The sequence below is a fragment of the Selaginella moellendorffii genome, unplaced genomic scaffold (assembly GCF_000143415.4).
Source record: "Selaginella moellendorffii unplaced genomic scaffold, v1.0 SELMOscaffold_99, whole genome shotgun sequence".
Classification (NCBI taxonomy): domain Eukaryota; kingdom Viridiplantae; phylum Streptophyta; class Lycopodiopsida; order Selaginellales; family Selaginellaceae; genus Selaginella; species Selaginella moellendorffii.
In genome coordinates this window covers 19,314-33,030 of record NW_003314360.1, presented here as the reverse complement: position 1 = coordinate 33,030, position 13,717 = coordinate 19,314, and the positions used below count along the sequence as shown (strand labels likewise).

General features: G+C 47.3%; 2 protein-coding genes and 1 pseudogene across 2 annotated transcripts; 1 reads left to right on the top strand and 2 right to left on the bottom strand.

Moving 5' to 3' along the window:
• Window positions 1-8,266: 8,266 nt before the first annotated feature.
• On the bottom strand, window positions 8,267-9,895 carry LOC9637135 (annotated as a pseudogene).
• Window positions 9,896-9,967: 72 nt separating this feature from the next.
• LOC9637597 (uncharacterized FAD-linked oxidoreductase ARB_02478) lies at window positions 9,968-11,644 on the bottom strand. The gene has a single exon (XM_002989546.1). It carries the CDS (start codon window positions 11,642-11,644, stop codon window positions 9,968-9,970), a length of 1,677 nt encoding a protein of 558 aa, XP_002989592.1.
• Window positions 11,645-12,064: 420 nt separating this feature from the next.
• LOC9637134 (short-chain dehydrogenase TIC 32, chloroplastic) lies at window positions 12,065-13,579 on the top strand. The gene is made up of 8 exons (XM_002989590.2): window positions 12,065-12,254; window positions 12,307-12,538; window positions 12,589-12,668; window positions 12,727-12,880; window positions 12,968-13,046; window positions 13,116-13,203; window positions 13,265-13,311; window positions 13,365-13,579. The coding sequence occupies exons 1-8, from the start codon at window positions 12,137-12,139 to the stop codon at window positions 13,530-13,532; spliced, it is 966 nt and encodes a 321-aa protein (XP_002989636.1). The 5' UTR covers window positions 12,065-12,136; the 3' UTR covers window positions 13,533-13,579.
• The last annotated feature ends 138 nt before the right edge of the window (window positions 13,580-13,717 follow it).

Here is a 13,717-nt window from a genome sequence, read left to right as displayed (position 1 = left end):
CTATCGGGTAGGTTCATCCCTAAGAATACTTGCTAAGGCATGATAGAAAGTGCAAAGCTATCCTCCGGGTCTGGAGGAGAATGACCGAAGGAAAGGTGTGAAGCCAAAAGCAAGAAGTAAGAGGATAGAACCGAACCATAGGAATCGAAGGGCATAACCAAGGTTGGTTATGCCAGCTGGGAGTGGAGAATCAAGTGGGGGCTCGAGGGTGTTGCCGCTAGCAACCATGATGCCATGGAGAGTCTAAAATATGGGATTGTCCATGTTAGGCTATATGGTAATTGGAAAGCTTGCAAAAAGGGGGGCCTTAGCAAGCTAAGGGACAGAGTTCCTTCAAGGTTCCCAAAGAGGATTCTGGGTAGCTTAGTACCTAGAAAGGCCAAGCGTAAATGGTTCAAGGAACGCGCGAAATCAGAGTGGCGCAGCAGAAGCGTGGTCTTGAAGCTTGCCATGAGGCAAGGCTATCAAGGTTAGGGAAGTAGTTCCCGAGTGTTCAAAGAGAAGGCTTTGAACGAAAGTCGAGGATCAAGGGCTTTCACGCTTGTGTATGAACCATATTACAGTGGCCGGATGACTTGCTAAGTGAGATTGGCAAGTCGGGGGGAACGAATACCCTAGTTGAAGGAGCCAAATTCAAAGGGGTGGCCCATGGGGCCGAGCATGGAGGAGTCCATGCATGATCACAGGCTTGTCAAGTGAGAGGATTTGGCAGTGCAGAGGAACTAGGTTCCTAAGCTGTGATCTGTAGCGCGCTTTGAGTAAAAGTTGGTGCACCGGCGTGCGGAGTCACGCCAGACATCCTGGGTGATGCCATCCGTATACGGAGGTTGGGTTCGAGTCCCGACCCTCTAGTGCTTGGGTTCGAGTCCCAAATCACTAGGGCGTGGTGATGGTTTGGAATATGAGGACACTCATATTTCGGTGGTCATGGACTCTCAATGGGGAGACTGGTTTGGGCACACCGCCAAGCGAGGGATGCCTTGGAGTCGTGATGCACGGTTAGATTGCTTAGTATGAAAGCTCGGCATATCTAACTTGAACGCTTTGGTGCAAATGGCACCAAGGACGTGGTGAGTGAGATGGGGACACCTAATCTCAGTTGCTATGGACCCTTGGCCGGAAGGGCTGGCTTGGGCGCACTGCCAAGTGTGGGGGATGCCCCCGGGGTCGTAGTTAACAAATTAAAGGTCTGGAAGACCTAGTACCTATTGGCAAACCTGTTAAGGTGCCGAGGTGAGATCACTAGGTGATCTTGTGGCTAAATAAGGACAAGGTCCTTGTTTGGGTTAAGGAATAAGGTTCCTAGTTCAAAGTGTTGATTTGAACTATTGATGATGGTGTGGCTTGGTCAAGGTGACCAAGTGGGAAAAGCACCTTAGGGAAATGAGCTATGTCATTGCGATGGCATAGTGTGTCCAAGGAAAGTAGTCTCTAAAGAGACCCATGGGAGGGTCACAAAATTGGGCCGTGGATAGAGCCCACAGCAGAAGATGCTAAAAGAGACTTACTAGGGGTGAACACCCTAGTCTTGGCAAAGCAGAGCCTTTGCTATGGAATCAAAAGAATACCTCAAGGAGGGAGGTAGAGATTCGATGTTACTTGGTGCAACAATCAACGGATAGGAGCAAAAGATGAGTGGCCAAGATAGGGCCGTGGAATCCCTTGGAAGGAATCCAAGTGACAAAGTTAGGCAAAGAACACTAATGTGTTGGACGCTAACAAATTGCGGGAAAGGAAGTGTGTTTCCAAGGATGGATTCCGAATTGCTCCGATTTGGCGAAAGTGGAAGCTCCAAGGGAGGGAGCGGTAAGGTAGCCAAATGATAGGGCCATGGACAGCCCTAGCACAAAGTATGATAAATGGAACTTAGTGCCCAAGGTGGCACAAAATAGAAGAGAGGATGATGGTGCCCTCAAGTAATGAACTTCCTAGGATGGGGAAGTGGAGTTACACAATCTATGCAATGCAAGGTGTTGGAGACACTTAGGAAATTGACTTCCAAAAGTCAAAAGAGTAAAAGTTCCAAGGTGCAAACGTTCAATAGATGGAAATTAAGACTACTCGAGAAGGAGTAGTGGGATTGACTTAGAGAAGGGTCGCTAAGAGGTTTAGCTAGAACTAAACCAATAAAAGGAGAGAACCACTATATGTGGTCCAATTAGTCTCTAAGTTGGAGAGACTACCCTCCTTAGAGGATAGGCAAGGCATGGTGAGCCTTTGGTGTCAAACCATTGAGGAATATGCAAAAGGCATGGTGAGCCTTTAATGTCCAACCATTGACGAATGTGGAGAAGGCATGGTGAGCCTTCAATGTCAAACCATTGACAAATATTGACTACGCGCCAAGGATGGAAATGGTAACACATGCGGGTGTTACTTTATAAAATGGTTCACCGTTCGATGAGGACATCGAACTTCGTCTATGGGTGGTGGAGTTGTGAGACACAAAATCCCTAGGCCCCAAAGTGGAGCTGGAAGGGTGCCACGTGGTAGTGGCCGAAGCGAAAACCAAACGAGCGTAACACGTTTGGACTAAAAGCTCTGACTTGAAAGGTCGAGAGCGGGAGTGGAACTCCCAACGAAGTGCTCGAGGAACAAGCACAAAGAGAGCAATAAGCGAGGCTTCAAAAAGGGACCCAAAAAGGACCAACACATGACACATGGAAGTGTCTGAGATGGAGTCCGAGGCGGACCCGAGTTGGAGTCCGAGATGGACCCGAAGTGGAGTCCGAGATGGACCCGAAGTGGAGTCCGATATGGAGTCCGAAGTGGAGTCCGAGATGGAGTCCGAGATGGACCCGAGATGGAGTCCGAGATGGAGTCCGAGGCGGACCCGAGTTGGAGTCCGAGATGGACCCAAAGTGGAGTCCGAGATGGACCCGAAGTGGAGTCCGATATGGAGTCCGAAGTGGAGTCCGAGATGGAGTCCGAGATGGACCCGAGATGGACCCGAGATGGAGTCCGAGATGGAGTCCGAGAAGGACCCGAGATGGAGTCCGAGGTGGAGTCCGAGATGGAGTCCGAGATGGACCCGAGATGGAGTCCAAAGTCGAGACCGGGACCAAGACCAAGACCGGGACCGAGACCGAGACCGAGATCGGGACCGAGACCGAGACTGAGGCCGAGGCCGAGTCCGAGGCCGAGTTCGAATCCGAGTCCGAGTCCGAGTCCGAGTCCGAGCCCGAGTCCGAGTCCGAGTTCGAAGCCTGAGAGGGTGAAAGCCCAAAGCGTTCGTCTCCCAGACCCTGGGGGGTTTGGTGAGCTCCAAAAGTATAGTAGGGGGAGGACTGCAGTGGAGCCAGCTTGGCCAGGAAAGGCCAGTTTGGCCCAGGAAGGCCGGACCCAGTGTTGGGTGATGAGCTGCCCACTGGGAAGTCCAAGACTAGAGTGAACACGGACCGACAAGCGGGGTAGCTTGGTGAAGTGTTCAAGAGCCGGCTCTAGTTCCCCCGGGAGATCGACTGGCCGATGCTCCCAGTCCAAGTGTGGGTGGCACTACCTACTTGGACACCTGTCGTGGCTCAACGGAACCTCGCTCTAAGCCCATGGCTAGAGCACCTAAAGGCGAAAGGCGAGGAGAGTACCCAGGTGGCTCGCGTAAGGCCATGGTGTTCCGAAATGTTGTCCCAAAGGCCCAGACTGTGGAAAGGAAGAGGAGCAGTCCTCTGGGGTAGTGACCAAGGACACAGTCGTGTGGTGAGGAAGTCCCAGAGGACCGTGGGACGTAATGGTCGGGCCTGTGGGCCTCGATCCAGTGGCAGTGTTGGCGAACACGGCCATGGTCGAAAAGGGACTTGGTGGGGACCGGAACAGAGATATCGGGGAAGGCTATTCCCCATGTCTGTAGGCATCCTAAGGATGTTAAGGAGTGGATCTGGGATGATCACTCATGGACGGATGACGCAGTCTTTGAGAGACGGGATTGGAATATAGGTGGTGTTGGACCGCCAGTGTGACCAAGGTAAATGGGCATGGCCTTAGCGTAACGGGCCGATATGTCGGTGGTACCTTGGGGTGTCGATCATGGGATCGGACACATGGAGCACTTGGACCAAGTGCTAAGGTTGGGTGGCATGGATGCCATTCTCAGGGCTAGCAAGCCCCAAGTCCTGAGTTGGACTTATGGAGGTTGTGAATGAGACTCCTCCAAGTGGTTGGAGGTGTGGTTAAGTGACTAAAGTAGAATGGAAAAATTAGTCGCTGACAGCTAGCTCTCACCCCATAAAAATGGAATGTTGTGTTGTAGTAGAGCTATCAGAGGCTGTGAACATGCAGCATAGTTGTAGAGGAAATGGCAAAAGAAACCTGTTTGCCCAAGGAACTCGCAAAGCTACTTCAAGTTGGTTGGTGGGCACTGATCCATAATCTCTTGAGCCTTGGTTATCTAGGGCTTGATCCCATCCTATGAGACATCAAAGCCTAGCAACTAACCTTCAGACTTACACTTTGTTAGGTTCAAAGATGTTAAGTGCCAGCTTTGACCACGTGGTCAACGTCAGTCAAATGGAAGTTCAAGGGTATATGAAGGCATCTTAGGGTAAGGAACTTAACCTACCTTAGGGCTCACAGTGGAGCAGCAGCGTGGTGGAGCTTTTGAGGTAGCTCAGGGGTGGTTGGGTGGTGAAGAACCTCAAGAGAAGGTGTAGTGTAGTTTAGGAAGATTAGATCTTTGTCTTTTCATGCTGAATGGTAACATTGGTATCAGAAGAGTTAGTTGTGATGGTCAACCAAGCTAAATACTAGAATCTTATTGTCGATGATGGTGCCGATGGAGTTGCAGAGGTTTGGACCATTCAAGATGTTGTTCATGAGCTATGAGCCCTTAACCAAAATTAGCAAGATATGCAAGATGAGATGCATGGCATGATGGATACCATGCATGAGTATGTTGAGGCACTTGAGGCTGGACATAGTAGCACTCCAAGGAAGCCTTTCTTAGGGGGCTGGGTAGTTTTTGGGTTGAAAGTCAATATAGTCCACCAAATACAAAAGTTGATATTCAAATGATTGGTTCGGGATGAACTAACAATTCTATTAAACACTTAAGACATATTTTCAGTCCAAGAAAAAGCTAAATAATATAAGTCCAATAAGAAAAAAAATATCATAAGTCAAAGAAGAAACTCTATATTACCACTAAAAAATTTGATTAAAAAAAAACTAAACTTAGTCTTCCTCAGCATCCACATCCATAAAAGGAGGAGTTTGTATAGTATTATGCTCTCTAACTATGGGCTCTTGTTCTATATGAGCTTGTGCCATTGCTTCTGCATAACATGGCAAAATATAGCCCACATCATTGATCCACCTAATATACACAACCATGATGGAATTATTATAATAAGAAATTTATACTTTATTATCACCTCTTATGAAATGTCCCAAGAACACCTTCAAATGCACTCTCCTTCTCTAGTGCAAAAACTGCACGCCCAATCTCTTTAGCCGCTAGCACCATTGAACCAAAACCTATTGTTCATGTAATACTATGACGGCAAGAGTAGCGGCAGAGAGCATGGTAGTTCCATGCTAAAACCTACAATGAAAAGAGGCAATCAATTTAAGATATGAAAAATAAGGAAATGCAAACCTTTTGGATTCGGCCACCAGCTCCTTTTGTTTCGACCGGGATGTTTGAGAGTAGGCAGCCTGATGGAAACTCAACCAATCTAGAGTCATCATTCTCCGCCATCATTGCAAGAAGACCTCCCCAAAATAAAGAACAGGGAAGAATGACTAGCATAATGCCCTCGTATTGCAACACCTTGGATGCCACATCCACTGCTTGAGAAATATGGTCTGGTCGAAGGATGTTCCAGGATGGAGTGTCACCTTGTAAAGGTGGTAACCCATCAGGCAAGTCGAAGAATGTGAGGTTGATGCTGAAAGTATTGTTCATTCCCAATCCTCGCATCCATCGATGGAACATAGAAGACTCTTGGCTCATGTTTTTGGAAAGCTGAAAGTAATCCCCAATAACTATTTCCACGTTGTCAACACTTCCCGTAGGAGAAAGAGGGCGAACCTGAATAGTGTTCAAAACCAGGAAATATTAAAGTTAATACATGTTTTTTTTCATACCTGTTTATGTGAAGCCGATGAAAATAACTCTTGGAGGTCATCCTCTATAGCAGTGGTAAGGGATGGAAAGAATGCATTTGTACATCAGTGTATAAAGTGCTAGCTGGTTTCTTCGAAATCTACAACAAAATTACAATAAGCAAGGTCATTGGAAATGGTTTTACTCATCGGCTTCAGGGCTGGATGAGCAACGGCAGTAAAATCTAGGGAATGAGCAACTGTTGTAAGATGAAATGGGGCAAGAGAGTTTTCAGTTGGATTCTCCACTTGTTCCTTTTCGGTCTACTCAATATGAATCTCATCCCTGTCCTGAGGCATCTCCACTCCCTCCAAAAGTGCCTCTACAATAAAGTAGAAACATAAGTTATTGCTAGGAAGTTTTACTCATCAAACTTAGATGACACTCGAGATGGAGATCAAGCTCAAAAGGTGACAATGGCATTTGCCTCCACAACTCCAAGTACCATGGACAAAGTTCTCGCTCCTGCACAGTGGGACAATGGAACTTTGGCTCATACATGCCAAGCTTCTTCCCACCAATTAAGAGCTTGAGAAAAACACTTGCTATGTACACTAAAGCATTTGGGCAATGATTTAAATACCTATAAAAGAGCCATGATTAAATAAGCAAGTCAATTTCTTACAATATACCTATATGCCATGTGGCACAAGAAAAATGGTTGGCCCAGCTGGTTCTTGAAATCCATGGAGCTTGAGCTGCCATCAAGTAGCCATCCATCCCCAAGCTCTTGAAGGGAAGCTCGGACATATTCTGGAAGTGTTATGCCGGTGTAGGCACTAATAAGGAACTTCGTATCCCATGCTTGAAGTAACTCCTTAGCAGCCACAATACTCTAAGTGATATAAAGTTTCTCCTTCATAACATTCTCAAGTTTGCTCTCCAACATCTTACCATTGTTATGATGCCAAGTGTTGAGGAGCTCCAAGCAAAGGTTTGTTCATTGAAGGAGAGCTTGCTTTTTGCGATATTATAAATCAATTCTTCAGGTGATTTACCATTTCCTGCAAGGACAAGGATTTTAAAGTGGAATGAGAAAGATAAAAAGGACTAGCTTACTGCCATGAGAGCATATCTCTACTATGCAATCCAACCAATCTTTATCGCGTCGGATGTCTGCAATCATAAGTAGCTTTTTCACCTTTGATTTCTTCAAGTTCAAAATGTGCTGCTTAATTTGTCGCAGTTCAAGGTTCTTTTGCACCTCATCCGTCACTTGCATAATCTTCAAATATAAGTTTTGCTTCACCTTGACAATTGGCTAAAAGGAAAACTTGTGAGTAAAAAACACAAGTTCATGCAAGAAAAGGATACTTTTGCCTAGACCGCAACCAAAAAATCCATTGGCACCTGATACCAAGTAAGCAACTCCTGGCCTTTATGTGCTATAAGCTTTGCTTGAACTACTTTCATAATCTCACGACTATATAGCATCTAGATTTCCTCGAGAGAAAGTATACCAACATATCGAAGGTGCTTGATATCATGGACCAAGGTATGTACTTGGAAAGCAAACTGATTAAGCCTATAACATAGTTGTGAGAATAAAAGTTACTAATAAGGGATTCTTATATGTTAATCTTGTGATATGCCAAGTTGAGCCTTATAACTTGGTTTTGATCCTCTAGCTCCACAAGTGTCATTGGAACACCAATATATTGCTCATCATCATCCTGGAACTTCTCTTGAATACACCTCCAAAATGCTAGCCACCGGTGATTTCCATTAATAATGAAGAACATCCAACTTACAAAGGCTTGTGTCTCCTTGTGGCATGCCATCAAAGTATCAAACTCCTAAGATTTCCTCTGCCATATCTGTTGCACATGATTTGAGCAAAACCTGGTGAAACCACATGATCAAATTTTATGTGAGCAATGGGCTCACGGCCAAAGCAGAGCACATTCTGTGTCAAGGAGGCAGTCTTTTCTCTACAAGAGGCTACATTGAGAGCAGCCACATGAGTCCTACTGTATTTTTTCTAGATGGTCAGGAAACACAAAAATGATCCATGTTCAATGCTTTTAGCTTTGAAAATTTAGAAAATTTAGAAAACTTAAAAAAATTTCATTTAAAAAAAATGAATTCCTTGACATTCTTGCTTAGGTAAAGTCATCCACCTTACACTAATTTAGCGAGTAGCCTCCTGAGAGTAAGCGCGCTTCCTTTGCTTGAAAATATTTCTTCTAGCTTAATCATGGACGAGACATTGTATGAATAAAACTCTTGCCTTCTAAAAAATGAAGTCAGCGTCGGATACTTCCATTGTTGCTAGTATACGATAGTAACTGTAGCATGTGGGACGATGATGCCTTGTCCTGTGTATACCAACTGGTTTGGCGGAAGAGCTGAATTGGCTCCCTTCAATATACCTGGAAAAAGAAACGCTTGGATACTACTACATAGATGATCAAGCCAAAGAGCCAACGTACATCTCTTTCAGGCTCGGATGGCTGTAGAAGGCTGACGATAGTCGGCCATTCAAAGCATTGTGATCCAGGTATCTACGAGAAAAAAGAGCTTTTGCATGAGAAAAATTGATGGAGGCGTCAGGTAGGTTAGCTTCGGGATGCTTGCGAGTGCGTCCGGTACCGGACCTGTAAGTTTGTTGTTAGACAAGTACCTGCATAACCACGGAGGGAATCAGCAGGCAAGGACAACTCTAGCATCGAACTTCTAGATTGCACAAGTACGAAAGTTCTGCTGGTATTCCTCCGGTGAGGTAATTGTTGTTTAGGTACCTGCGGGGACGTCGAGCTTAAGAATCTAAGCACAAAAGAAGAAAAGCTTACAAATTTCGTAGAGATGGAAATGCCTCTTGAGCACGATTCTGTTCGCTTCTTAGCAGTTCTCTGATGGTTCCCATAAGATGATTGTTGCTGACATCCCTGCGAGAGAATAATATAAGAAAATATGTCTGTATGGATAAAACTGAAGCTTATAATTGTCAGAGATAAGGAAGTTCTCCAAACTCCGGAGGGATCCGGCCGATAAGCTTGTTCTCGTGAAGATGCACGTATCGAAGCTCCTGCAGATACGTGAGGTCCTTCGGTATAGGTCCTCTAAGGCTGTTAAAACTTAAAAACCTGACAGACAGACACGATGAAAAAAAGAACTTAGAACAGAAGCGAAACTCTACTCACAAGTTTTGTAGTTTCTTCAGCTGCCCAATCTCAACAGGCAGCTTGCTCCATCTCAAGTTCCTGCAAAGAAAAAAGCAAAATAAGTCGAGAATTTTTCGGCCAGACCGCTAGCAATAACATTACAGGGTTACAAGCTTCTCCAACCGTCCTATTTGAGGAGGAATCGGTCCGGTGAGTTTGTTGCCATGCAAGTCCCTTCCAGAGAAGAACGCAAGAACTCAGTAAACGAAAATCAACACAGACCAACCCACAGTTTCCTGAGATCCAGCAAATTTGTGACACCGATCGGGAACGTTCCAATGATCGACACTTGAAAGAGCTCCCTGGAAAGAAAGAAGAAAGTGACGATTAAAACTCACAATTCCGTGACCACTCGATAGCCATCGTCATTTGGGGAGGAACAAGTGATTCCCGGCCACAATGCCGCGTCTCCATCCCCACAGGGATCCTCCCCATTCCAAGCGTACATAACCTTCCATCCTCCAGCTGCCTTGAGCTCGTTCAATGCCTTGACTGGAATTGGCAAGACGAAAATGCAGCTGGAGAGGATCGACTCACCGTCTCGCTTCACCGTCTTGGCAGCTGCTAGAATGGCAATCCAGAGCCCAAGAACGAAACCAAGGAGCCCCATCTCAAGAACCCTAGCTTTTCATTTTTGAATCAATGAATCGCTACTGTAACATTTCAACATTTGTATGGAATCGCTATGTTTTTCACTGGATTCTCAGTTGAATTCGCTACCCACGCAGTGATGGCACGTAAAGAGATTGGTAGGATCGACCCTGCGCTTGATGTGGTACAGGCGAGGATAGTTCTTCCCAAAGAAGGATTGCTGCCAATTGGGCTCGTTGTAATCGGCCTCGTTCACGTAAGTCCCGGAGCCCGGCGTGAGATCGATGAAGAGCTTGTTCGCCTGCGACACTAGATTCGCAGCAGCCCTCATCTCCGCCACCGTCGCATTGTCCCGCCAAGTCAGGGGCGATACGAGCAGCCACAGTCCGTCGCGATACGCCGGATTCACAGCGCTGTCTTGGGGTTCTCGCACTTTTCCGCCCCCCAGGATCGCATACGTAGCTGGAACTTGCAGCTCGGTCATGATGTGCATCATGGCCTTTGGGAGGAGGTCTTGTTCGTGGTTGAAGAGCGATCTCGGGATCAGCCTCGTTGCGAAGACATCCGAGACTCCCAAGTTGTTGAGGCCCAAGCACGATTCCTGCCCTCCACACTGAAACTGCAAGTGCCAGTCCCAGTACGAGGCATACGTCTCCAAGCTCCCGTCGATCCGGATGTTGTTCTCCCGCGCGTACGATAGCAGCGGGGCCAAGGTGGTGGAAGCATACGAGACGTTCCGGTTGGGCAGCAGGAACGTTAGCGTCAGGCTCTGGCTCGTCGAGAAAAAGTAGCCAGACCAGCCGGCATCGGACAGAGAGGGATTCAACCTTGTAAACAGAGTGAGCAGCCCCTGAAAGGTGGTGGTATCGGGGGCGTTGAAGTTGTGAGGAGCGAAGACGAGGCTGTCAAGAGCTGGAAAAGTCCTGTGCGTCACCGAGAGCACAACTCCGAATGTTCCTCCTCCGCCACCCCGGAGAGCCCAGAACAAGTCCGTGTTTTGGCATGCATTTGCTTTGACAAGCCTACCATCCGCGGTCACCACCTCGTACTCGAGAACGTTATCGGCGCTCAAGCCGATTAGCGGGGAAAGGAAACTTTGGCCGCCACCTTGAGGGTATCCGCCAGCTGCTCCAACCGAGGAACATCCCCCGCCAGCCAGGATCATCTTTCGTTGATACGCTTGCCGATAGAGCTCCTCCCACTGAATTCCAGCTCCCACCGTCACTGCCGAGTAGCCACGGTCGCTACCACGGCTGCATTTGAAGCTCTCGTGGAACTGGATCTTCTGGAGGTGGTGCACCCAAATGCTGAGAGCTCCCACCGCCGTGCTCCGCCCGAGGAAGTCATGCCCCGTGTTTCGTATCACGATGCGCAAGTCGTGCCGGGACGCAAACTTGACGGCCTCTTGGACGTGGACCGCCCGAGTAACGTTGACCGCGTAGACCGGGACCGCGCCCTGGAAGCAAGCGGCGGTCCTGTTGGAGGAGATCAGGCAGCGCTGCTCCCCAAACGATTCCCAGCTCGTCCGTTGCAGCGCACCCGGTTGATCAGTCCTCCAGAACGGACTGTTCCCGCCGCTCCTCACGGCGTTGCAGGCTCGCTCGTCGTAGTTTGGATCATGGCATGGCGATGCTGGAGGGGCCACGCTGATCATTCTCCCTCCCACGGAGCGATTGAAGGATGCCCAGGTCTGTGCGTCTGGCCAGCACAGCTCGCCCGCTATACACTTGGAGTGGACATGGCCGGGAGCAAATAGAACGACCAAGAATATCGATAGTATCGCTATCATCCTTGAAGAACCTTTACAGGGCTGAGAGAAAGAGAGCTGTGCTTTCTTTTGCTGATCGATCTCGAGATGTAGCTTTGTCAATGACTTCGGCACAGCAAGCAACCATTTATATATCAGTTGGAAGCCGCGGTTTTCATTCGCTCGCTGGGTTTGACATTGACATGTTCTTTAGAGGGCTGAAAATTCGAGCAATGGCGCCCAGGCGACTTTTCACACGCTGAGATATCAAAGTGGCGTTTGCGCGGTGAACAAAGGTCATGCATGGACATTATGTACGTCAGTCGACGTGTTGTTTGAGCAATGAATCGTCATGGTTATTGATTGATAATACCTTGTAATCAACCGCCATTCCAAATTGACCGAATGTTTCAGAATCTTCTCTAAGCGCTTTCGTGGATGTCACATTTGCGCGTCGGTCAAGCTGGCCAGGAATGTATTTAAGCAGCCGTCTCGGGATCAAAGTCACAAGTCTTTGCAAGCAATCCAGGAATCATGGGCGTGATAAGCTACTTCACAGGATACCGCGGCGCTACAGGCTTTGGATCGGGAGCTACAGCCGAGAAAGTTGCAAAGGGGATTTCTCTGGAATCCAAAGTGGTAATCGTCACAGGTATGCCAATTCCATCGATAGTTTGCTTCGATTTCTTATCATCAAGCTACAGGGGCTACCTCCGGAATTGGGTTTGAGACTGCCAGAGTTCTCGCCAAGCACGGTGCGCACGTTGTTATCCCAGCCAGGAAGCTACAGAACGCTGAAGCAGCCAAGTCCAAGATCCAACGCGAATTCCCTAATGCAAGGGTCACTGTCCTTGAGCTGGATCTGAGCTCCCTCAAGTCGGTCAGGAAATTTGTCGACGACTTCAAGGCTCTAAATCTCCCGCTCCACATCCTCATGTGAGTCACTCCTGTTAGTGTTTCTGATCAAAATGCATGGATCAATGCAGAAACAATGCTGGGATGACGGCCAATAACTTCCAGCTCTCACCGGATGGCTTGGAGCTCGATTTCGCGACAAACCATATGGGTATGGTGTTCAAGTTTTGTCTGTTAGAAAAACCTTCACTCTTTGGATGATGATCCAGGTCCGTTTTTGCTCACTGAGCTGCTGTTGGACAAGATGATCCAGACTGCATCTCAAACTGGAGTGCAAGGTCGGATTGTCATGGTGGCGTCTGAAGGTCACAGATATGTTCCAAAAGGCGGGATTGAGTTTGACAAGCTGAATGATAAGAACAGGTCAGTTTTTTCATTGACAATTAGGAGGAAGCATTTCGGTTTTCCTTGCAATCTTCCAATGAACTTTCTTTAACTCTCGTCGTGCAGCTTCCAATGGATTACTAGCTACGGAAGATCCAAACTGGCCAACATACTGCATACCAGGGAGTTAGCAAGCCGCTTGAAGGTGCCCATAGATTCAAAGTTTTTGTGCTCGAGTTTTCCCAGACATAATTTTGATGATCTTCCATTTCAGGAGAAGGGTGCCAACGTGACTGTAAATTCACTTCATCCTGGAACTATCAAGACGAAACTTGGAAGAGATTTCAATCAGACTTCAGCTAGTAAGTTCATGAAACAGTATCTGAAAAGAATTGAGATTGATCAACTTGTGCTGCTGTGCAGAGCTGCTTCTCTTCCTCGCGAGCCCACTTTGCAAATCCATCCCGCAGGTACAAACATATCATAGCCTACGTTTCTGGATTAAAGCTGTGATTTCTTTCAGGGCGCTGCTACAACCATGCTTCTTGCGGTCCATCCTTGCATGGAGGGCGTGAGTGGAAAGTACTACTTGGATTGCAACGAAGCGGATTGCACCCCTCATGCCAAGGACATGAAGTTGGCTGCAGAGCTGTGGACTTTTAGTGAGGAGTTTATCAAGTCTCATCCTTGAGTTACATTAATTTTCTTTCAAAGTTTTGGCCTGCGTTTATTTTTGAATGAGGAGCTTTTATTTTCAATTTGAAACATTTTTCAAAAGAAAAGCTAAACTTCCTTCTACATCAGTTTACTCTTGAGTTTGGACCATTTTGACGGCAAACCAGTAAAGTGAACGGCCCAGGAAAAGCGTGGCAATGA

Coding starts and splice junctions, on each gene's coding strand:
- LOC9637597 (XM_002989546.1), bottom strand. CDS start 11,644: ATGATAGCGATACTATCGATATTCTTGGTCGTTCTATTTGCTCCCGGC.
- LOC9637134 (XM_002989590.2), top strand. CDS start 12,137: ATGGGCGTGATAAGCTACTTCACAGGATACCGCGGCGCTACAGGCTTT. Junction 12,255..12,306: donor CAAAGTGGTAATCGTCACAG/GTATGCCAATTC, acceptor ATCAAGCTACAG/GGGCTACCTCCGGAATTGGG. Junction 13,047..13,115: donor AGTTAGCAAGCCGCTTGAAG/GTGCCCATAGAT, acceptor CTTCCATTTCAG/GAGAAGGGTGCCAACGTGAC.